At 39.1% G+C, this 25,794-nt stretch overlaps 2 protein-coding genes across 7 annotated transcripts in view; one reads left to right on the top strand and one right to left on the bottom strand.

Moving 5' to 3' along the window:
* znf821 (zinc finger protein 821) overlaps positions 1–4,113 on the bottom strand; it is a 16,931-nt gene extending 12,818 nt beyond the window's left edge. The window contains exon 1 of one of the 3 annotated variants that reach the window (XM_028596500.1): positions 3,851–4,113. In XM_028596500.1, the coding sequence (XP_028452301.1) occupies positions 3,851–3,854 (4 nt within the window). In that variant the 5' untranslated portion in view covers positions 3,855–4,113. Of the gene's footprint in view, positions 1–309; positions 513–3,850 lie in introns of those variants that run through there. The other 2 variants (XM_028596425.1, XM_028596348.1) reach the window with 2 other exon arrangements.
* On the top strand, positions 3,470–25,794 carry ap1g1 (adaptor related protein complex 1 subunit gamma 1). Of its 4 annotated transcripts, none has more exons than XM_028596147.1 (24): positions 3,470–3,546; positions 9,713–9,916; positions 10,053–10,177; positions 10,422–10,563; positions 10,745–10,841; positions 13,075–13,151; positions 13,561–13,569; positions 14,809–14,904; positions 15,309–15,389; positions 15,480–15,578; positions 15,663–15,718; positions 15,818–15,931; positions 16,036–16,176; positions 17,216–17,270; positions 17,564–17,686; positions 17,810–17,899; positions 18,022–18,146; positions 18,281–18,385; positions 18,536–18,677; positions 19,465–19,591; positions 19,778–19,882; positions 20,048–20,208; positions 20,956–21,054; positions 21,218–21,319. In XM_028596147.1, exons 2-24 carry the CDS (start codon positions 9,716–9,718, stop codon positions 21,317–21,319), a joined length of 2,472 nt encoding a protein of 823 aa, XP_028451948.1. In that variant the 5' UTR covers positions 3,470–3,546; positions 9,713–9,715. The 4 variants fall into 4 exon arrangements, with proteins under 4 accessions (XP_028451948.1, XP_028451871.1, XP_028451789.1 ...); XM_028596070.1 differs by lacking the exon at positions 3,470–3,546 and adding an exon at positions 3,850–4,156; XM_028595988.1 differs by lacking the exon at positions 3,470–3,546 and adding an exon at positions 4,242–4,324 and having other exon boundaries at positions 21,218–25,794.

Below are 25,794 nucleotides of genomic sequence, written 5' to 3'. Positions count from 1 at the left end.
TAAAACTCAAACAGAAAATTCTACTATATTGAAATGTCAGCTGCTGACATAATACTCCGGATATATAATATAGTATGTGATGGTATGTCATGACAAAATCCTGTCTTTGGTTTAACACATCTACATGAATCTATTACAAGCTACAGCGGGCACCAAGGAAAGCAACCGACACGCCGTTAATACAGGTCGCTACAGAAACAACAATAATTCAACACACTCTTGTCAAACAGACAAAGTATCCACGTATAATGGACGTGACAAGGATAAATACTGCATGAAATAGCATAAGACGATACCTGGAATACCTACAGTTAACTTTGAAGGGGTTGGTCTGTTTTCGCCTGGACATATTATTGCCCACTCCCGGTAAAAACCTGGACTCTCCTCCAAACCCCGCACGGTTACCCTGAGACCAGTCCAGGTGTTTTCCGCACTGAGGGCACAGATGGTGAACGAAAGAATAATAATAATTAAAAAAATGTGATCAAATCGTCTACTCGATCAGTAGAGTCGGGACCATAAAAAAAAAAAAAAAAAAAAAACGGATACATAAAAGAGTCACATTCTTGCAGCGGTTAATAAAAAAAAAAAAACATTCTCCAGTCGATCCGGGGGTGTAAAATGATGTCCAAGCCCGACCAGAGAGACACCGAGCGGCCCCGAGCTGCTCCGATCCCGAGCCGCTGGCATCCGTGCACTCACTGCAGCGACGCACGAGCTCAGCTGATCTCTCTAACGTAAAAGCCAAAGCAGCGAAGCTACACCGAACAGGATTGTGGGATATGCAGGGCCGTTGGGGAGTTCTGTCTATGGTTGATGCTAAACATACCATGGTGCGTTCACGTCGTGTGGGAGTAAAAGCGACGGTGTAAAAAAATAAATAAATAAAATCACATTTCCACATCCTACAGTAGGCCTACCTTTTTTTTTTTTTTTTTTTTTCTTTAAGAGATAAGGCAAATCTAAAAGCGGTATAAATTCAAAATATATCTAAATGTTGCTTTGCCATACTTGCATATGTATGATATTTGTGAGAGGAACAACATTTGATGTTAATTAATTTTTTGTCCAAAATAATCAGAATAAATTAATGCCAATTAAGATGTCTGTTTTGGTATATTTTCAAATATATTACATTAAGTAGAAGTAGATGGGTAACTAATAGTAAATGGATAATAGTAATAGTAAGTGCACCGTTTTGTTAAACTACATTTTTCAAGGTGGTTGAAAGTGCTAAAACCTAAAACCAGTGCTTAACTCAAAGACTTCTGATAATGATCTCTTAACTTATCTTGGTCTATTCATTAATTGTGACCAAGTTATGAGCAGGGCATTTTACACTCGTCAGTGCTCTCTGGTGGACAAACAGCGCAATGGTGACACTTTTTCTAAATGACCACAATCACAACTATTGTCATTTCTGTCGTTGAATTTATTTTGTCACTTATCGGCTACAGCGCTATGGAGATAGGTCTGTCATTGCAAGACTACTTATCGGCCAAAACCTAGACAGATACTGTCTGATTTACTGTATCTGTGATAAACTAATATCAGCAGATAAAATGAGGGCTCTAGTGTCTTCAATTCAATGAAAACTGTTGATAGCATAGATTAGCCACAGTAACCAGAACATTGTTTCACCTTGCTGGTGAACATTTTAAGTGATTTCTTTTTAATATTCAAAGCAACAAAAATCTCAGATATCTCAAAACCTGGACACATTAATCCAACACCATCAGCATGGGTATACTGTATACCACAACAGATAACGGATAAAATATTATATGTAATTTGGTCGAACCAACCCTTTAAACAATGTTCTAGATTTGACACAGCAAAGGCACAGGGCAACTGCGTATTCCTGCTGTGTGATACAGGCCTCTACAGTGGATGAATGGTGATAGGAGTGTTGTTTGTCCACCCAGATGATAACCCTCTGGGCTGGCAGGTCAAAAATATGAAAAGGTGACTGATGGGTGTGCACTTGTATAAACACTGGCAAAGTGTTGATTCATTCACTCTGAAGTCTACAGTAAGACTGCCAGTGCTGCATACAATTCATAAAATGTCTTGAGGCTAGACAAAAGGAATGGCCACATTAAATTAATTAATTAATTTGTTAAGTTAAGTAGCACTGTGATGAACTAGTGACCTGATCAAGGTGTCTATCTTTCACCTGGTGTATGCTGGGATAGCTCCCTGCCCTCCTTGAGCCTGAATAGGAATAAGTATTATCAATGTATGAATTAATTTCTACAATGTCTTCAAGTAGCAAATCACAGAAACCGAGGCCCCAACCCCAAGTTTCTGAATATTTATCTGAAAACTAAGATTAATGACATCTAACATTTTTCACTGCAAACCATACATTTAACACGTCCGACAATCCTTATTTCATAGCAATACTTTGTGCTGTAATTGGGTAAATAGGCTTTAAAAATCACTTTTTACTAGAGAAGCTTCGAGAATTCTAAAAACTACAAGTTTGTATCTTCAAGCAAATTGGAAAAAGGCAGATCGAATGACTAGAAATGTCATTTGATTAATACACAAATGTTTTTTTATGAGATGTGAAAACTATTGGAAGTATAGGCTTATAATAAGCTTATTTCCACCTCTGATTCCCCATTCAGCATATTCTCTGTTTACTCAGACAGTTTTATAATAATTGAACACAGGTTGCGAACACATGGACAACAGGCTCAACCTGTCTTCACATGATATTACAATCACTGCAATTAATCTCATAAATAAATAGGATCATAAAAATGACCTTCTAAATCATTTTTTAACCAGTGCTTTTGGTCACACCCATTTGATTGTTTCTGTTGTTACTTTATCAGTGATGACAGCTAACTGGTATGCTACTTCTATCTGACTTGGGGGTGGCAGTATCTCAGTCCGTATAGGGACTTGGCTTGGGAACTGGAGGGTCGCCGGTTCAAGTGACTCCCCGTGCGGACCAAGTACGGAGTGTGGACTGGGAGCTGGAGAGGTGCCAGTTCACCTCCTGGGCACCTCCAATGTGCCCTTGTGCAAGGCATAAATCCCCAACTGCTTGGGCAGTTAATGGGCAGCCCCCTCACTCTGACATGGCATCTCTCCATTAGTGCATGTTTAGGTCCTGGGTGTGTAATAACTAGCAACAGAGTGTAAAAAAAATGTAATTTCACAATTTGAATCACTTAATGTTAATCTTGTGTTTGATCACAATGAACTCTAAAACTAACCAACTTGACCTTATTTTACCCTATAATACGTTTAAATACAATCTGTATCAATGAAAACGACCCTTAAGACCAAACCTCAGGCCAGACATTATAACGTTTATTAAACTATTAATCAATTAATAAAGCCCTTTCTGATTCTGATTGGGATTCTGATCAAGCCCAACCTACCTACAGAATAATTTCTTGGATAGCACAGTAACAACACTAGGTGGCACTCCAAACCACTGAACTGCTAATGTCACAACATTTCATGTAGTCGTCATCACTGACTGCCACGAGTAAACGGACCGCAGCACGACATTGACGGGGTAAAAAGGTATTCTTCCGCAGGGTTAAGAGAAAATATGCCATCTCAAAAAAATAATCTCGTGTCATGAAATTTAGGGCGTTTGTATACCAAGTGAGATATGCCATAATGCTCAAACTGTAATCTACGTTACACAAAATTACTTGGAGTCAGTCAGTTTATGAGATCAATGAAATAACGTTAGCTAGCTGGCTTAAGATAACAAACCGAACCCCTTTATAGTCAATGCGAGAACGATGGACGAGAAGAAGCTTACTAGCTAGACAGCAACCATACATCTCTCATCATCATGAAGACATAATTTAACGATTACCCATGGTGTCCAGTGAGCACTGGCATATCAGGTGGGAGTCTCTGGCAGAGGCACAGACTGTGAAGAAGTCCTCTACTAGAAGCTAGAAGCTAACGTTACTGAACGGTGATGATAAACTTCGGCTCTGTGCGCCGCCGGGAGCCAGTCCGCGCTTCTTTCACAAACCTCTGGGATATGTCAGTGTAACCCTCCGCCTGCGGTAGATGTGCTGAGGCTGGAATAGCCACCATTTTGCATGTCTAGTGTGTTCCTCCCTCCATTGCTAATAGAGACGATTCCAGTTATTTTCTGGCATCATTACGGCTAGTAAGTATATTCTAAGAATAATATGTCGGCAGAAATATATGTAAATGTCTTTACGTGTGAGTAATCGTCAGTGGTTTGGTTGACAACTCTCACTGTGGCGCTGCATGGGAAGTTGCAGCCCTCAGTGCACCGGGGTTGTGCCTGTCAGCAGCTAAGATAGCTAGCATGGTTAGTATAGCCTTATAGCTGCAGCCTTGCTAACTACCTGCTGGGCTAGGGATGTGAAGCTCAATAGCCATTTATTTGGAGTGGTTGTCCACAAATCATCGTGACAACACGTAATGTCAACTTTATGTTTTATATCTTCCTAGCTACCTACTTATTGTTTGCCATTTAGTTCAGACAACGTAGTATTCGGACTAGGTACTAGAGAAGCAAATAAGTGGTCAGGTGAATTAGCTAGCTAACGCCATAGAGGACTCAAGGATCCAAATGCTTCAAGAAGGCCTTAACTGCATCATGTCCTGATCAATCGGCGATCAGATTCAGGTGTCATGCCCAGCCTGTAGTGGCCTATCGTCTCAGTTCGACAATATTCTCTAATGCTGTTGATATAAACCTCCGTTTAACGAATAATGTCAGCCAAGGTGAAGCTACTGCTGTAGTGTCAACCTAATACGTTGCCTTTCACTGAAATACTCGTGTTAGCTTGTTGTTAGCTTGTTAACATTACGCATTTGACGTTTGCCTCAAAGCTTTGTAATGGAATCAGACTTTCCTAACCTTTTTAAGTAGACAATAAGTCAACGTTGCATTTACATATCCAGGAAGCTAACAATAGCTAGTTTAGCTAGCATGGACGTGGACTCCTTTTATGCTCTAGTTTCATAAGTTTGTTACTGGGTGTTGACAACGACTTTAAATAAGAAGGTAACATTAATATACACCCTTTTTTAATAATGCCTATACATCGTCTGAGGAAGACCAGTTTTCATAAAAATAACGTGCGGGTTCACGTTAAGGAAGTCAGCTGTAAGTAGGAAGTGATCAAATGAGTATGACGTGCAGTTTGGGTGATTCCTGTACATTTTTGTCACATCCCTTTCTGATAGCTTTGAAAGACTTATGAAGTGCTATTCCAAAAAACACTGACGGGATACAGTTTAATATTAACCAATGGTGAAATAATATCCAGGATTCAACAGAATCCAAAGTTGTCCGTTTGATGTTAAATAATTCAGTGTAATAACAGAATGACTGCTGCTTGAAACAGGACAGATATGACCTTAATTAAAACCACCTACCTTTTGTTTTTTTGCCTTTGTGACTAACTTTGGTGGCATACTACCTACTTGAGCATGTGCAATAAGTATAGTTTTATTTTACTGTAGCAGTTATTAATCAGACAATACAGCATCACATTCATACTTTGCATTGCCACTGTGCTTACAAATCAGTCTCACTGTGAATTGAATTAACTCCTAGGTTTGTCTGAAGGTTCTCAAAAAGACTGAAGTATGTTAACAACCAAAGAGTTCTTTGTATTATTTGATTTGTTTGAACTTATCTTTTTTAACTGCATTTCAATATTGTCAGTAGGCTAGATAGCAAATCATAGTATATCGTGAGCTTTGTCACTGTCTTGATAATACATTTGACTTGCACAATAGTTTATTGTTAATCTCACACATTTGTAATGTATTGTTTAGTCCCTCATAGTGCCAGCAGACCCACAAAGTCAGTGTTGGAGAAAATACTGTAGGAGATAGCATTAGTAGTTGTTTTTCAGCCCTAGTGTTTGTTGCTTTGCTTGATTTGCCAGCTGACTAGTGCAACCTAACAGCCAAATAAATAATATTTGTATAGGTTAACTGAGCCTACATCTTGGAAGTACAGAAATGATGGCTGGTGCTAAGGACACAAATCCTTTTTTGCACACAACTAGTTCTTCCTTCGAACTCCATGATGCATTCAGTTGTTGGTTTGAGATCTGTTGAGCAACTGCAGAGCCCATATCGGTCCAGCTAAAAAGTTAGTATTAAGCTCACTAATGGCTCTCGGCTGTCTCTAATGAGCACCAGGATTTGCACATATACTTCAAGTTAAATCACATAGGCCTACATTTAATAGTGTCTTCAACAGTCTGAGAATTTATGTGTCGACCTTCGTAGGAAGTGGAAGGTGGATTGTTGTATTCACAAGCTTACTACTTTATTTGGCGTGGACTACCCAAAAAAATGTGAAACATTGTTCATAATATTTTGACTATCAAATACGTGTTATTCTCTACAAAGGTACAGGACCCAACCTTTGACTGTGCATGTTGGAAGCAGGGTATAAAAACATGTTCAAACTTACACAATACAGATTTTTTTATTTCATTTTTATTTTTATTTCTTCCTTGTTGTGCATGTATGTGGAATTATCAGTCCTGTATTGCTCTGCAGTCTGCACAGCTGATAACATGGAGTTGGTAATTTAAGAAGGAATAGAGCGGTCCCTGTTGATGTTATTTCATTTCTAACATCTGAGTGCGCAGCTAAGAAACCGAGGGAGAGTAAAGAGACGAAGTGCAGGTAACAATAGCTTGGCAAATTGAGTAGGGAAAATGCTTCTCCCCAGTGTTGGCTCTGTATCTTTATCTTGCATCCGTCTGATGGTCTTTTTGTCTAGTTTAACTGCAACTCTTTTTTTCCCAAGGTAGTAGTGGATATTGAATCTGTGTTTTCACTTTCTAACAAATTCCTCATGGTGTTCAATATTCATATGTAAAACAATGTTGTATCTCTTAATGCTTCTAGTATGATGTCTCAGACTTCAGTTTGATTGCTCCCTATGATATAAAGGAGGCGTGGCATGCTTTTTGCTTTGTTGCTGGTTGTCAGGCCCTGTAAGCTAATCTGGGCTGGCTCTCCAACTCTCTAGAGTAAAAGCTTGTTATGAACTCTCATAATACATGCAAAGTACACCCATAGGAAAATTGTATAGGTAATATGGCTGTACAGCAGAGCACTTCACTTTTTGTCTCTGTAGTAAGGTTGAGTAAAGCTGACCTTGGTAAGTGAACCCGGGGTTGTTGCTGCCAATCTATTGAATAAGCTCAAGACTCCCCGTCCTGTGGTCTTTCTAATCCACGTGCAATGTGTTCAATCCCTCCTTTTTAAGTTTTGTCTTTTAAACTAAATATACTGTTCCACTTCCCAGAAATGGTAACGGCATTAAAAAGTAATGGCAATTATGGATTATAAGAAATATAATGTGTCTTGATTGTAGAAGAATGTGCCGTTGTACTGCAACTGCAAGAACTTAATTCAGTCAGCTCTTAACTAATGCTGGATTTACCTTCTTTAATGTACAGTACACATTTATTCATAAGCACAGCAAGAGAGAAGGAGTCGTGATTTATGGAGCCCAACACTAGGTCCACTCAGCTCAGGTAATTTAAATGGTATTAAAACAGACAGTAGATCTCTGCCTTTATTAAAGTGTGGTCTTGTCTGACCACCCTCCCCATTCCTCTTTGATCGCAGTAAATTCTTAGATTCGCTACAAACCACCACCTTATGCAACAAAGGATGCCCTCATTCGCTCCATGTCTGAATGCTTGTTTTTCTCAGTCAACTGGCATAGTTACAAAGAATTCCATTTGATCTTGATAGTGATAGTTAATGATAAGAAAAGGTATGGTGATTTTTCGCTTTTCCCACTCAGTTAAAAATATTGCAAATCCACAGTATACAGGTCTAAAAAGAGTCGGGGGACCCAGTATTACTAAGACAAAATTAAAAAAAAGTTTGTTTTGTTTTTTGTCACTTTAATCTATAAATGCTTAGGAAATTTTCGGAGTTGATGTCATGACTCATGTGGGAGCTGGAGTTGATTTTTCATGAGAGGCTCTTTGGCAGTTAGCCAGCTCAGGACCTAGTAAGATTTGTATAAGACTTCTGACTGGGCTCTAGTGAGAACAATAGCAGCATAATTTCTTGATAAGACAAATGCTTACGACACAGTTTTGATGTAGCTGTCTTTGGTGTTACGCTGCAGTTAAAAATCGTAGGTGGAAAATCAGCAGGCTAATAGAAAGCATCTTATCTCCCCTTTTGGAAGTGTTCGATGATGCTTAGCATGACAGCAAGTCAGCTGGAGGAATTACTTGCTCAACTACAAAACAAAAATATAAAAATACATTATTAAGGCAAAATCATGTACCTTGGAAGGGTTTATAAAGTAGCTACTTATCAATGCAGTCTCACATTTAAAATAATTACATTACGAGAGGTTGTATATCAGCATCATTTTGACATCATAAGATCTTTTCAGGGTAATTTAGGGTTTTAGGATATATGCTGTGCTCTATTCAATGCCTTTTATGTTTCTGTCCACTTCAGCACTAGTTAGATGGAGAAAATGGATTTGCTCGACAAGTAATTACCATAGTTTCTGTTGCTGTAGCAGCTTAATTATGTACTGCATGCTACCAGATAAAAGGCTTCATGAGATGGGAGACACAGTGTACTTTTTCCTAAGTAGTGGGGCCACCATTAATAACTTTCCAGTTGGATTAGAAGTGAAATTGAGATGTTGAGAACCTGCATGTCAACATCTTGGTACACAGGTAACAAATGACAGCGCTACAGAGGTTGTTCAACAAAACCAAAGAGGACCTAAATGAAGCTTCTTCCTGTTTGGCACAGGGAATTTATATGCATAGATTCCATTATATAAATCACATATTTATAAAGTGCTGTCTCATTGTTCCCCACAGTCCTGCCTTATTTCCTATATTCATACTAGCTTGGTAGGCTACTTAAGAGTTGCTGATACACTCCCTTATAGAAAAACGCCTCGCCTTGCTCCATTAGAGAGTTTATTTATTTTAAATTCTGTGAATAACAGGTTTCTTAAATATTACTTAAGAATACCTGTGTTGCCTGTTTAGAACAAGTAAGCATAGTGACTGTTTGGTAATGTATTTATATGTTTGTACATATACAGGACATGTAAAGTTGTAAACACAATTTGATCTCACAACTAAGCATGTGCTTATAAATATTTAAACTTCTCCCTGTGGCTTAAAGCCTGTGTGATCTCAGAAACTTCTCCGCGAGGGAATAGAATTTCACCCGCCGCTCTCCTTTCCTGCTGCACTTTTAATACTATTTGCAAACTCTAAAAGGAATAGTCATCTATTTGCCTCCTTAAAAACAAATATTAATCATATCTTTTGCCAGTGGTGTTTTTAGGAGTTGGGTTGTCTCCCAAAAATCACGTAATACTTTTTAGGTTTAATTTAAATTTTTTAGTTGAAGTACGTTTTACCTGCACATAAGAAAAAAGTTTATTTATCCTCAATGGGCAATTCCTTGTTAAGGCTAGAAACCAGAGAATGTGTTTACATGCACTGCAATGATTTTATAACTGTAACATTTACATTTAAGTGCAGCTTGTCAGCAAACACATTTCTTTTATACCTACTACCATATTCTTGAACCAAGGCTATTTTTTATTATATTTTCCTCATTAGAAGTGTAGCTTTTCGGTTTTCTGTTATGGTAGTCTAGTGCCATCCCTAAGGCAATGAGTGCCAATCTGTTTCTTTTTCTTAATGTTTTTCAGAGAATGCCAGCTCCGATCAGACTGCGGGAGCTGATCCGGACTATCCGGACAGCACGGACCCAGGCAGAGGAGCGCGAGATGATCCAGAAAGAGTGCGCTGCTATCCGCTCTTCCTTTAGAGAGGAAGACAATACATACCGTTGCAGAAATGTGGCAAAGCTACTTTATATGCACATGTTGGGCTACCCGGCCCACTTTGGGCAGGTATGTTTGGTGATGTTGGGAAGATGACTGGAAATGGGAAAAATTAATAGGAGAAGCTATTTGGATTTCCAGTGACATAATTATTACAAAGCTTACAGCCATGGACAGTTTTGTGACATGATGACTTGTTTTCCAGCTGGAGTGCCTGAAGCTGATTGCGTCCCAGAAGTTCACCGACAAACGAATAGGTTATTTGGGAGCCATGCTGCTGTTGGACGAGAGGCAGGACGTCCACCTACTAATGACAAATTGCATTAAGAAGTAAGTGGAGGCAAGATCCTCAGTGAATATATTTAACGTTTTGCTTTAAAGATGTTGCTTTTTTGCAATGCACAGCAATTTAATCTTGATGAAAATCCATGACCTGTGATTTAAGTTATGATGTGATGGCAATTTGGATCCCCAATATCTACCTTACCTGCTACTGTAACTGTCATCCAAAATGTTTCTTGTATCTATATTTCTGTGTTTCCATGGCTCATTTAACGCTTTTCTCCCGACACAGTGACTTGAATCACAGCACACAATACGTCCAGGGCCTGGCCTTGTGTACTTTGGGCTGCATGGGTTCCTCAGAAATGTGTCGTGACTTGGCTGGGGAGGTCGAGAAGCTGCTCAAAACATCCAACTCCTACTTGAGAAAAAAAAAGTAAGCCTCATTGTTGGCACGTTTACATGAATAAATGACTTGGAAGGCTTTTAAATATGTGGTGGACTATTCAAAATGTAGGCCCGTGTGCTGAACAGTTGTACTCAAAAGTAAACTATTGTGTTAAAGGTTGGCCCGTTTCCTCATTGAGTGTCTTATTTTTAAATATTTGTTGATAGGCGGCGTTGTGTGCAGTTCATGTCATCAGGAAGGTTCCAGAACTTATGGAAATGTTCCTTCCAGCAACAAAAAACCTGCTGAGCGAGAAAAACCATGGTAAGTCTAAACAGTTTGTCAGGATGCAGTTGTTGGCTCGTGGGGAAGTGTGCCTGTCCTACACAAATGCAGACTTTGTCCTATTTCCTGCCACTTAGAGTGCTTTGCTCAGAACAGCTGGGCAGCACATGTCCTTTTTTGTGATGTCCTTTGCAGAGGTGAGTGGAATTAATGAGTCTGTCATAAACTCTGGGTCTATGTGTACCCCACTTAGAAGAGACACAGTATGTCACAGAAAGAGATTTGTTTTTATTTTTGCTGAAATAACTTGATCTTCTCTGACATTGTGCAGCAATGCAGTAGTAAAAGCTTCAGATAAAACAATTTGAAAATGTTTGCTATTTTTGTAGATCATTATTGTCTGTCCTGCAATGTACACCATGGAATAATGTATATAGTAAATGGAAGATGGTGCAACATGGCCATAAGAAACACAAATATGCACCAAGCATTGTCCTGAATTGGTATCTGGACTTCAAACTGATAATAAAAAATCAAAAGAAATGTTCGATTAGTAATCATGTTATTGTAACTAGACCATGTACCCTGTTATGAATAATGTACATTCACTTTTATACAAACTCTTAAACGTAAAAAATTAATTACAGATTGATTACTTCAAAAGCCACTACGGATTTTAAAGATTATGTTAGAATATAACATATCTATGACTCTGTAGTGTGGCTTCGACGCTCGCCACCACTGCTGTCGCTCAAATGATGACGATTATTCGACCTTGTAAACATTCAGATCAGGTCACTCTGAAATGATTAGCCTATGTGATAATCTTCAGATTTATGATGCGGTCACCTGATGTCCCCTGTGGTTAATCATATGTATGCTAGTACATTATATTTTTGACATCTGACTTTGGCTTCTGTGCGATTGGTCAGCCTAGATATTGATGCATGTTTTTTAATGTGTGTGAAACACATTTTGATGCATGGCCGATTACCTCTTGTCTGTGATTTGGTATATGTAGTACATCGATGTTGTGGGTTTGTAAACTTGGAGCGTTTTCCCATTGGTTCGGTTTTGTTTCACACAGAGAAAAATCCAAGCTTACCAAAATGCATCACAACTAGCCCTTATGGGTCAGATGTGTTTGGGGCGGGAACAAGAAAGTAAATACAGGAAAAAGGTCCTGTGTTCTGTTGCATATTTCTTGCATCTCCATGGTCCAGCTCATTTCATTAAAATAATTTTTCAGACATTGTTTCACGAGCGACATTACTACGTCAGCTCTGCTCACCAAGACTTCGCTCTGCTCTGCCTGCGTCTGTCTCCAACTTTAGCCCCGGCTGGTTTGACCATGGAAATGCGAGTGACGGCAAGCTTGACCGCAGTCTATTTCTGTGTGAGAAACCTTGCAAGCTGCTACAGTTTGCATGTTCTGCCGCATCACAGATTGCAATGCACATCTGACTACAGGAGACATTTAGCTCAGACTTGTGGAGTACACATACAGTAGTTGGGGCAGTTGGTTTGAGGTCCCGTCACGTTCTCCCCGTAAACAAACCTCTCCAGAGTTGGTTTGAAAGTGCAGTGTTTCCTCTATGGTGATTTTATAGTGGCGGCCCACCATGGCAAAATTTCTGCCACCACGGTATCGGAAATAGGGCTGCACAAAAAATTTAGTCGCAGTTGCCTTTTAGTAGAACTATTCAGAGATTATTGGGCCCGTCCAGTTTAACTCCACATACTGTTCTGTTGATGTAGTTTATTGTCAAAACGTTCGCTTATATATATATATATATATATATATATATATATATATATAAATAAAAAAAAAAAATCACAACTGAAAATATGGCTTGTTTTGTGTGAATAGAGGTGAATAAATATATTAGTTTGTGTTGCAGCCAAGTGTCAGTTCCGTTTCATACGTAAAACATTTGGTGTGGGGGGGGGTTGTTGTTCAGACAGACCTGCCCCCACTGCTAAAAACAAATCCTAAAGGAAACACTGCAGTGTACCGAGACCACCTCTTCAAGAAGGTCACGGTGCATTCACACTTGCCCAAACGAACCGCACCAAGGGGAAAAAACGAACTGTAGTGCGATTCAATCGAACTACATGAGGCAGGTGTGAAAGCTCCCTAAAACAGTGGCACCCACCATCATAGTCCTTTTTTAGGTCTAAATGCCCAGTAACAATTGGGTGACGTAGAGAACAAAACTAGACAAACTCAAAAAAATATTCATTTAACCTTTACTTTGTCCCTTTCCCCCAGGTGTTCTCCATACATCAGTTGTCCTCCTCACTGAGATGTGTGAAAGAAGTCCTGACATGCTGGCACACTTCAGAAAGGTACAAACAGATTATCATACGGCTCATAAAGGCTCTTACAGTAGTTATTTATGCATTTGTCTTAAGCTCACGTCACACTTCATTCTCCTTTTGCGTACACATTTCCTTTTAGTATAGCTAAGCTTAGACAAACATGTTAAACTGGATTGCGCTACAGGTTTGCTTTACATTCAAAGTATGTCTCAATCTCTTATCTCCTACCACTGTCTTTTCCTCTTGTATTTCAACTGCTGCTGTACCTCTCCTTCTCTAGGTGTAAAACTGTGCCAGAAGCACCACCACTCATACTCATGATCTAAATATTATTTTAAGCTCTCTGAAAGTGAATGATTTCCAGTTTCCCCTCCCTAACATCTACCTCATATTTTTTCTGTCATTTGTCTTGGTTACAATTCCTGCATTGTGTTAGAATGAGAAGGTAAGAGTACATTCTGAATCTCATAGCTGGTGCATGCTGTAAATAGTAATCACTTCTTACACTCACCTCAGACGTAACCAAATTTGTGTTGAGTAATCTCATGTTGTGTTTTAATTTATACTTTTAATTTCCTTAACTTGTACAGTGATCATTACCAGTGTTTTGGATTTTACTGTATATAATAACCTTATGGTCCATTTGTCAGATACATTTCTTACTACTTTTGAGTGTCATTTTTGCTCAATATGCAGCTCATTCGATCACTATTTAAAAGCAGTTGGGTGGGTGTGTTTTCACATGATTGCCACAGGTGTTTTCACCAGGAACAGATGATTTCCACTGTATCTGTTTCACTGTTAGAGGGTAGCTTATTTGTTATGTTACTGTCTTAGGTCCCCACTCTGGTATTTTGGGTTGCTTGCTTGTTGTCATACCCACAGCAGAGAAGATTTATATTAATTGAATCTCTGCGCATCCTGTAAAGTAATCTGGTCTGAAACGTGTTCAGTCTGGTGTAACAGAAGTAAGCCTTCTAAGATCTGCTGCATCTGTAAGCTAGTGACCAACATAGAATTTTCCAGGACTGGGCTAGCAGTTTCTCTGCAGCAGTCTTTTTGTTATTTAGGCTTAATGCATCTTACACTTTTCTCTGTTCTGGAATGAAAACAATGCCCAATCTTCTAATTTAATGCTGGATAAGACATCAAACTGTTTCCCAAAGTGTTGAGTGTTTCTCTAAGGTTACATTTTGATTACCAGTTTTAGAAGAGAGATGAAAATTACACATGACTTTTTTTTTTTTTTTTTTTTTTTTTTTTTTTTTCTTGTGATGAGAGATGTTTCCTATCTTACTATAATTCCATTTTTGTTGGCATTGAATTAAACTTTAGTTTGAAATATACATCTGTTTATTTAGCAACGTTCAAAAGTTTGAATGCAGATTTTTTTTTTTCTCTGAAAGCCAAATGCCTTAACCTAATATTTTTTTGTACGATCAAGGATTTGATTTCACAACTTCAAAAATTTGGCAATTCAATCACCCAACTTTTAACCATATTACTCTACCTCAATAATCCCTACCTGGCCGGCTGCCACTGTAAATGAGAAAGTAATAAGTTTAAAAGTTAATGAAGAACAATGTTATATAAATGTTGAAGAGGAAAAGTAGAAAATGTGAGAGGTCTACACAAAGTACTGTGACACCTCTCCTTTTCTGTTCTGTTGTTGGTCTTTTTGTAGCTGGTTCCACAGTTGGTGAGAATCCTGAAGAACCTAATCATGTCTGGATACTCTCCTGAACATGATGTGTCTGGCATAAGTGACCCTTTCCTGCAGGTAAATCTCCTTCTTTTTTTGATGCAAGTACCCTCTATTGTAAGTGCAGATTTTGATTTGGCTTGATTTTTGTGCTGTACCGTACCAACCATGATTAGAACTTGTGATATTGGCACTGCATTTCATCAGAACAGAAATATCAAAAGAAATGAAAGGTATATTTAAAGCTGTTTTGTCATTAAAAAAAAGGGGAAGTTAACAGTCAGATTAACAAACAATTGAAGTATTAAATGGCACATCTACAGGTAAAACAGGCTGAAGTTGTGCCATTAAAAAAGGACCAAAATGACATCAGACTGGCAGCAAACAAAGAGTGCGGCAAGAGAAACCAGAATTGACCTGTGGGGGTCAATAAACTCCATCATACTTGTCAAGTCAACTGACTGGACTGTTTCTTTCCTTAGGTGCGGATTTTGAGACTACTGCGAATTTTAGGCAAGAGTGATGATGACTCCAGTGAAGCAATGAATGACATTCTTGCACAGGTTAGAATTAAACATAATCACTGTTTTTAGCTAAAAGCTTCTTTGCATGAGTGTAATTTTCAAACAAATGCATTGTATTTGTGCTTACAGGTTGCAACGAACACAGAGACGAGTAAAAATGTAGGCAATGCAATTCTCTACGAGACTGTGCTGACTATAATGGACATCAAGTCTGAAAGTGGACTGAGGGTGAGTTAATTTAATACAAAGAAAACATTTGGTCTGATTGATTTTCTTTTCTTTTTCTTGCCTAAATGCCTTTTTAACTTACAGGTCTTGGCCATTAACATACTCGGTCGCTTCCTTCTTAACAATGACAAAAATATAAGGTAATTATTTGCTTACAGTACTTGACCTTTTACACGTTGTCATCCAAAATCTTTCTTATTAATTCCTGATGGTAACATTAATTAAACTCACAACTCCAGATACGTGGCATTGACATCTCTACTAAAGACGGTACAGACAGACCACAATGCAGTGCAGAGGCATCGGAGCACCATTGTGGATTGTTTAAAAGACCTGGATGTGTCCATTAAGAGGTGAATCACAAGTGCACGCATTACTTAAACTACAATTTCAATTTCCTTACTATTTAGCCGTATTGTTTCTAACCTGTCCATGTCTACTTTTCATTGTTGTGTAGACGTGCAATGGAACTGAGCTTCGCCCTGGTGAATGGCAACAACATCAGAGGCATGATGAAAGAGCTGCTCTACTTCCTGGACTCCTGTGACCCAGAATTCAAAGCAGACTGTGCATCAGGAGTCTTTCTAGCTGCAGAGAAGTATGACACTGACACATACACTTCACTACACATTACACCTGTGCTCAGCTGCTTTGTAATCATTTGATACACATCCTGTGTGACCTTGTCGTGTGCAAGACTCTTAAATAGTCTTTCAGCTTTTCATATTTCTCTTAGCACAAACAAAGTTGCAAGAACCTGTTAAAAGTAACTATCTGCATGAATTATATACATGTAGACTTAATTTCAGCTTGTGAAGAGGGAATAAATCACCCTGTGGTGTTACAGAGAACAGTATACAACATACTCTGACATGCATCAAGCTAAAGGTTTATTTGTGGTACCACAGTGGACGGGATGGCGAACATTGAAATGCTGAATGATGATAAAATGAGTGATCCATCGTCTGACAGACCATGATGATACCATTTATTTTCTGACAGCTTTTGTCTCCCGGCTGTAAAGTGTTCAGATAACTTACCCTGATTTTCCACTGGACGCGTTCCGGCTGCGCCACGGTTTTGTTCCATCCTCCGCCACGCGCCATACCACACCTGGAGTGGCGCGTCTTGCCTGCCTGACTCGCAGATTGTATTTTCTCTACAAGGACTTGAAAGAACAATCGCATGTTTATTAGCTGGTATCTACCTTCCGTTCCAAGCACTCCATTACAATTAAGCTCAATGCTTTCTCTTTTCTCGCGTCATCCTCATAAAAAGGATTTGTGATGTCTACTGTGTGTTTCCTCCAAGATGAGTCTTTCGTTGCCCATGGTGTTGTAGAGGAGACATATACAATATTGGGGGGGGTGTCTGGATGCTCTCGCTGTTTCACTTCCTGTCCGGCTGTCCTAGCGCCCTGCGGCTCATGTGAAAATAGACCTGACGCGTATCTTTAATGGAGCGGAGAGCTGCTTCCATCACGCTTCTAGGCGTGCCGCGTCGTGGCTGGTGGAATATCAAGCATTGACTTAAATGGCCACGATTGCTCCCTGGGGTCCCGGTGGAATAGAGGGGTTAGCATGTTAATGATTCTTCTTCAGTCCACTGCTGGCACTAATCAATGTATCGTGTTACAGGTATGCCCCGTCGAAAAGATGGCACATAGACACCATTATGAGAGTCCTGACAACAGTACGTATATAACAGAAACACTCCAGTGCCTCTAATGCCTTTTGCTTGTAGGTTGGAATTAATTCTCAGTGTGAATAATAATAATAATAATAATAATAATAATAATAATAATAATAATAATAATAATAACAACAACAACAACAACAACATGTATTACCTTGAGAACCTCTGATCTGATCAAACCTGGTATTAAACCTTCGAAGCCAACACTGCTTTAGTTTTACTGGAAATGTACAAATAAATATTTGAGATTAATTAGCATTTCTCATCGACATCTCTGCTCATCCTTACAGGCAGGGAGCTATGTGCGAGACGATTCTGTTCCCAACCTCATCCAGCTCATCACCAACAGTGTGGACATGCATGCCTACACAGTACAGAGACTATACAAAGCACTCCTGGATGACATCTCGCAGGTCAGAGCAGTTCTGGTTTGGGTCATGACTAGATTTGGGACATCTCTGTCTTTGAAGCATACAGTCATACTAGCTTAAAAGTTGCTCACAGTGGACTTGTGTTTCTCTCTCTGTGTTCTGTAGCAACCTCTAGTGCAGGTGGCGTCCTGGTGCATAGGAGAGTACGGGGACCTGCTAGTATCCGGACAGTGTGAGGAGGAGGAGCCCATCCAGGTACACCTGGAAGAATCCCAGCCAAACACCATGGACACAAATTGAAGACCACACAATGCGCAAATCTCAATCCTGAGAGAAACACTAGGTCATTAATTTTCATTTCTTCTTTTTGATCTAAGGTGACTGAGGATGAAGTTCTGGACGTGCTGGAAGGCCTCCTGGTGTCCAACCTGTCCACACCTGTGACCCGGGGTTATTCCCTTACCGCCATCATGAAGCTGTCCACTCGGTTCAGCGGTGTTAAGTTAGTAATGGCCTTTTAGACCCATCCTATACGTTTAAAGCTTTGCAAACATTTGGCTGCTAAGGTGATAACGTTTACTAGCCATTACCAATGGTACTTTTTCCCCCTTTTCTAACCTGCAAATTTTGTTTTAGCCGAATCAAGAAGGTGGTTTCGATTTATGGCAGTAGCATCGATGTGGAGCTTCAGCAGAGAGCTGTGGAGTACAACGCACTTTTCAAGAAATACGACCACATGAGGTGAAACTGCATTACACTCTACTAAAAAATTACAATCACATTATTCAGATCACATTGTACCAGTTGGTAGATAAAAACGTTTCCTCCAGTGGCTGAGTTTGGGTCCTCTTTTGTCTCCCTCCTTATTCCTTGCTTGTTCCCGGACTTCAGGCCAGCTCTCCTAGAGCGAATGCCCATTATGGAGAAAAGTGCTTCTAATGGCCCCACAGAGATTGTACAGACAAATGGGGAGACAGAACCCTCTGTGGTGGAGCCAAAACATCTACCACCTGTCACCCAGCCAGTTAACCAGGTGAGGACAGTTTTACTTTATTGTGAAGAAATGAAAGACCATAGCAGAGATAGACGCTATTATTTTTAAGAACTGACCGTATGGGCCACAAAGCCCCTAATTTATGTGGCCAAGTACATTTTGGATGGCCCACATGTAATATAAAAACAATACAGAAAAGGCAACTTAACACAGCCTTCCTTAACTGTAACACTTCAATAAATGGAAAGACTAACAGAATAAAAATATATAATTATTAATTCAAATTGAATATATATTGTCTCAGAGTCTCTTACTTCAGTCTATCTTTTTCCACGTCCTCGTGCCTCTGCCTCATACAAGCTCTTACACTTTTCTTTGTCTTTTCTGTTTTGTTTTTTTTAACATTGAAATAACAATCATCTTTTAAGGTGATTTAAACTTTCACGAAAAGGGGTAAAAAAATGTCGTAAAGATTGAGTGATGCGCTAACCAGAGAAAGAGAAGCTCACAACACTCAAAACACACAAGTTTGTTTTGACGAGGTAAAAAGTTATATATTTGATCAGCAACTGTGTATATAAACTCAAAATTACTATTAAGTTTGCTTATGGCCAGTCAAAGCAGCCTTTATGTGTTTTGTTTTTTTATTTTTCTTCATAAAAACGGTGAGGGAAGCGGTGGCGTGTGTAAAATATTGGCACTAGCGTTTGTGTGTAAAATGCAAATAAAGTAGCGAATGCACAGGCAATACAGTTGTATATTATTATATGTATACATAGATATTGCAGGTATTTTATCATGTTTACATTTTTTCCTCGTTCCCCAGGCTAATGATTTGTTAGACCTACTGGGTGGTAATGATGTGGTACCAGTAATCCAGAACACGATGCCCACCAAGCCTGCCTCAGCTGGAGGAGAGCTGCTTGATCTGCTGGGCGACCTCTCACTAAGTGGTAGGATGCTCTCCTTAAAGCTCTCTATGGCCCCTTTTTAAAGCAAAGCAAGGACCTGGTATAAACGTGTTTGCCACCAGTGTGAATGTGATGTCCAACCTGTGCCTGCTCCTGTTCAGCAGTAATGTGGTGTTGGCATGAAAAAGTGAACAGAAACCCTTGTATGTCGCTGTCCCCTATTGCCAGGCGGCCCAGCCCCTGCTCCTGCTTCCTCTGTGCCCACTTCCCAACCCTCTTTCCTCATGGATGGCCTCTCCTCACAGCCCCTGTTTAATGACATTGCAGCTGCAGGTGAGAGTCTGTTGATCCCCCTGATCATCTGCTCCCAAATATATAGTAATTTGTGGTATTGTCCTAATGTATTAAAGCACTTGGTCATTGTGTTTTTCTCTTCTTTGATTACCATGACCCATCCTATGAAATGTTAGCTATCTTTAACTTTAACTCTCTTTATAGCTATTCCTCCCATGACGGCATACAACAAAAATGGTCTGAAAATAGACTTCACATTTGAGAGAGCTAATCCCAATCCGAACATTGCCGTCATCACTATCCATGCTTCCAACTCAACAGAGGCAGATATGACAGACTTTGTTTTTCAGGCTGCAGTACCAAAGGTAAGCAGGCACAATCTGACAATCAAATTAAGTGGCTGAATTTCACTATGTCCTAATCATGCATAATAGTGTTCATTACCAATACGTTTCCTGTGTTGTATTACAATGATAATGTCCTACAGTTTTGCACTGCAGATTTAATAACGTGCAGTGCCACTGATGTGTATATCCTGTCTGTTTCATGTCTTTGATATGCTAATTTCTACTGTCTACAGTAGCTTTAACTGTTTCTGTTAATTCTAATTTATTTTAGGAATGCTTTGACTTTTGGGAACAAAACCAATTCAAAGCTCTTGGTCCATTTTTATTTTATTTTTTTTGTTGCTGTTTTTAAATCTCCTGTGCAAGAGATGCTTTAAAGGCCACCCCTTTTCATCTCATGTTTGTTATACGTGTTATTCCGAAAGTTGGGCTCAACTACTCAAAAATAAAGTGTTTATCTATACTAATAGCTACAGATTTTAAAAGTAATATGCTATTTTACTGCTCACCGCAAGTCTACTCAGCCGTTCTTTCTGTAGTCTAGAATTTAATAACACGATTACAAAGAGAAGCAAAAACACACAGAGACAAAATTTATGGGGAAATTTCATTTTTTTATTTTTATTGAAAAACGTAACATTTTCTTGAAGGAGGACCCCAAAACCCCCCACCAGATACGCGCACCTAAATCTTCCACAAACCGAGGGAAAATATTGAGTACCATCAAATTTTCATCTAACATAGTGTCTCCTTTCTCTTTGTCAGACATTCCAGCTGCAGCTCCTCTCCCCTAGCAGTAATGTCGTCCCAGCACTCAACCAGGGAACTGTCACACAGGTCATCAGAGTCCTCAACCCACAGAAGGTGAGTTTGCCCTTTTGAGTTGGCCAAATAGTTTTGGATTTTTATTATTTTGTCCTTTTTGAAGCACACATATAATAGCCTACATTTAAGACCTGTGCAGTCTCAAATGATTTGCAAGAATTTCCTCTTTTTATAAACATGATCATCCTCACACAATTTTCAGCAACAGCTACGAATGAGGATCAAGCTGACGTACACCCTCAAAGGCTCGCCTGTGCAAGACCTGGCTGAGGTTAATAACTTCCCCCCTCAGTCCTGGCAGTGATGAGCTGCTTCTGTTGCTCTTAAAAGCCCCCCACCAAGGGAACTATGAAAACGATTTTCCTTTCACCTCCCTCCTTTCTTCCAACGGATCCCCCTGTGACGTCACTGCAGTCCGCTGCCCTCGAGTTGCATGGGAAGCAGCAGAGCATCTTAACACAGGAGAAAAATGCAGATGTTACGAAGACCCTATTGACTATTGACATCACCAGAATAATTGGGAAAACATATCAATCAATGAACTTTCTCTTTTCTTTCTTAATTGGTTTCCATGATGTCTTTTGTGTAGTAGTACTATTTTCCACATACACCCTCCACCCAGCACCATTACCACCCACAAAAGCACATAACTCACACCATTTACTGTGGCACACTTACCCTCTCAAGTCATTGTAGAGGAAAAAAAAGTGTTGCCCACTATGAGCACTGCAGTAACCATAGTTTTATTCTGATTTATAATTAAGCTAAAATGCAGTTGAAACACTTGCTCCATCAATATTTATGATTGGCTTTGCATTCAGTTTTTTTGATATGAACCTTTTGTTTGATGGCAGCAGAAAAAGCTTTGAAAGGTCTATTTAGTGCAGTCATAAACTTCTTGGATACCTCCTTTTTTGACTCTGCATAATGAGTGATATAACTTGTCAGAGAGTTGTATTCATTTTGAATTACATTAATTTGCTTAAAGCATGTTTGAGCATTGATAGGATCACAATCACACCCCGACTCAAGCTCGGAGGGGAATTTCTGGTTCTGGTAGTATGCCCAGTTTGATCATCTGTGGCTGCTTTCAGAGATTTCCCGCACAGCTCTCCTAAAATCATGTCATCTGTAGTTGGTAGATCTGTATAATAAATTCAACAGTTAATTGCTTTGCATAGCTTGAATAGGTTCATTCATTAGGATGGATATAATCCAGGCCTGAAAGTTATCTGAAGATAAGCTGATTACATTTGTGTTGGAGATCTGCGTTTAAAGTTTTCCTGCATCTGTGTCTTCACAGTCGAGCTAGGAATTTAAAATATACATTTCAGATTTGTTTAACCTGGTTGAACCTAGTCACCATGCACATACATGTAAATGACGCTTGTTATGAATGTAGTTACATGCACTGAATGCTTTTTTTGCCCCACAAGTCTCTCTCTCATAGCTGTCTTCTTTGATGGGGATGCTCATCTTATTGGCACTATTTTTGTGAAAGTATGTTTTATTTCTGCAGTAATTTGACTTAATTATTTATGCCTGATATCAAAGTGATGTGCCTTTCTGACTTGGCTAGATAAAAGCCCCTGAACTATTGAGTTCTGTATGAGCTTCGTTTGTAAGTGTGCTTGTGTGCTGATCGTGTTTTCAATCGGAGGGAAATGACCTTGATGGATTTGAATTGGTATATCACTTCATTTAATAAGTTAAACTTTTCACTTCTATATCTCAGAAGTTAATAATCATTCACGCACTAATACCGGCCTGCCTGGATGTCCACAGCAATGTCTTTTTGTCTTCATTTTGACAAAAAATATTTTTAGCTATATCCTTTCTTTCCCTATATATTGTGTGGCAGACTTTCCAGTAAAAATACCTGTTGGATGTTATTAATAACAAGTCCTAAAACAGCAAATCTCAAATGTTATGGCAGCTAATAGATATTCCATAGGCTGGCATCAAGGTTTCAAGTGTTTTAAACAGTATAAATTGTACTAAAATGAAATATAGTTAAGATTTCCCCCCCACCCCCTCCTGTCAACAAACAAAGTGTGAGTTTGGATCACTTAGTGAGGTACTGGGAGGGGTTGTTCTGTGCTGACTGTTAGTATGGTTTCTTGGCTCTCGTCTTCTCTAAATCAGAATTCTGACCATGCTGTCGGGGATAGTAACCTTAATACCTCACAATGTTCTCTCTTTCTGTTAACGTTCAGTTGCAGTAGATTGACAAATTTGTTTAGTCATGAATTGCAAGCAAGGGGAGCATCTGCATGAGAGAAACTAATGGTAGTTTGTACATCTCATTACTTAACAAGCTTAGCAGTCCTGCGATGCTGTGTTGAGATCCTCAGATGTTTAATCCGGCTGTATACTTCTTTTCACTATGCTTCACTGTCTTCTAACTTCTGTGACCAAATCAGAGAGACTATTGGCTTTGGAAATATTTTTGAGCTACAATATGTGTATATGGAGAAAATTATTTCAGTTTAACTTTTTTCTGTTCTTGACAAATGCTATATTGGCTTTTTTTCTGTACATATTGAGGGCTTTTATAATTTTGTCTCTTGTACTATCTTTCATCATTTTTTTAGATACCATTTTCTAAAAATTCCTATTATTCACAATGTGTGTTGTCTAAATAGATCGAGTCAACATCAGTCTATAAAGACCCCTGTATGATCACTCATTCATTGTAAACGATATATGATCTGCTGCCTGTACATTGTATATAGTTGTAAAACAAACAAAAGCTGATCAAATTAAATAATGCCACATGGAGATAAAAGAGTAGCTAGGACGTATAATTGTATGCATATATGTACAAAAAGAACCTTTTAAAAGGATGCAATTGAGCTGCATTTGATTTACTATTCTTCATGATCGGGTGTGTCATCTTTACTTCTTTTACAAATATGGTAGGCTACTTGTCGGGGTTCCTTATGATGTAGAAAAATAAGGGTTGGAGCCATCTTAACAGATGTCTAATAGATGTACTGTACTACTGAGAAACCTAAGCACAGTGCTGCGCAGCAGAAGTGGCACCTTGCTTCTCTGCCCCTCAAACGCCTCATGTATCCATGCCCTCCATCGAAGAGGAGCAGGCTTCTTGCCACGATGTAACTCTGGCCTCATGTTGTTTAGTGTTCTGCACTCTTGACAATTTGATCTATTAAACTCCCTTCCACCTACAATTTGCTTCGTGAAATGATGCCTAAGGGTCTTGACACAGTACCTCTCATGGTTGCCTGGTTACCTTTTTTTTTTGTCTGCCACGTAGCACCTTCTTAAAAGCATCATGTCTCAACTAAGCAAGTCCACTACTTTTGGAGATTTTGAACTTCACTGTGATTTTATTTTTCCCAGTATGATCCGTGGGTTTAAATTAGAATCGAATTTTGTCTGGACGAGAGCTGCTAGAAGTTTTATTATGTGCTAAGTGGTTCCAGATATGTATGTTGGAGCAGCAGTGTCCTTTTCTTTGTTCTGAACAGTACAGGGCTTTCTTTCGGCTTCCTTGGTCTCTTATCGCTGATGTTTGCCTCTGCGTGGCACATCTTTCGGTTTCTCTCTGTAGTCACCAATACAAGAGGCGGGGCTGTAGCGCATCACGTCAAATTCATCTGAGCCCTCACTGTTTTTAAATTCAACTTTACATGGCAGGATATAAGGGAGGAATGCAATGGAAGTTTGTTTTTGTTTTTCCTGTTAGGACATTTTTGATTTTGTTTGTGGAGTGCTGCTTTATAAGCCCAAGCAAAACTGAGACAAGCCTGTGCTACAAGCTGATAACCACAAGGGGGAGCTGTGCAAAACGGAAGGCTGACGGGATGGGAAAGGAAGTTTCATAAATCTATTCCTGAATGTTTTGGTTGGTGTTTGTTTGTATTGTCTCATTCAACCAGTATGTACCCTTGTTAATCACATCTGATCAGTTCTTTCAATGATACCATAAATTCATGCAGTTTTAAATGTACAAATGAAAATGAACCCAACATAAGTGCTTTGGACACTGTAACTTAAAAGGAAGAAAAGAAACAGAAACAAATACCCATCAGGTGTGTGTGTGTGTGTGTGTGTGTGAGAGAGTGAGTGAGAGAGAGTAAGACGGAAAATAATCATGCTTGAGAGAGCGTGATGGTGTGCAACATGTCTTTTATCTAGATAGGACATGATTTTTGGCTGCAATTTCAACTTTCAGCTTCTGAGCTGCATGTGAAAACCAGTGTAAATAATGTAATTTCTACTCTTGACTTGAGACTCTTTGAAATGCAAGAAAAGTTCAGTTATAAACTCTGTCACACCACCTTCATAGGTCAGTACTAATATGTACGAAAGGAAGTTGTTCAGATAGTGCGTACAATACTGTTAATGTTTTGAAGAGTGATGGAAGTCCACATCTGTCATTTGGATTAATTGGATAATTGATTTAGTTTTTTTGTTACGGTGAATTCAGTGTGTAGGGCTTGGAAGAACATCTGATTGCCACCCATGTTCACTTTCCCTGTTGAATAAAAAAAAAAAAATGCATCCATTGTATTTCAGAAACAATCGGTTTGTAACCCCCCCGGATCTGTCCTGACTGTAAAACTATATGGTGTCTGATTTTGTTGGGGAAGGGTGGAGGCATGAGGTTCACTTTTTCCAGTAAAGTTTGAAATGTTGAACTGAATCCCAGTTCCATGGCTTCAAGGTGAGTGTGAATGTCAGACTGAAAGTATGAAATGATGATTAAAGATGAAAAGTTGTAAACTATTAAATGGGATATTTTCAATTTAT

This window comes from Perca flavescens, chromosome 1, assembly GCF_004354835.1.
Source record: "Perca flavescens isolate YP-PL-M2 chromosome 1, PFLA_1.0, whole genome shotgun sequence".
Taxonomy (NCBI): Eukaryota; Metazoa; Chordata; class Actinopteri; order Perciformes; family Percidae; genus Perca; species Perca flavescens.
The sequence above is the reverse complement of the archived record's forward strand: the minus strand, read 5'-3'. Positions and strand labels throughout refer to the sequence as shown.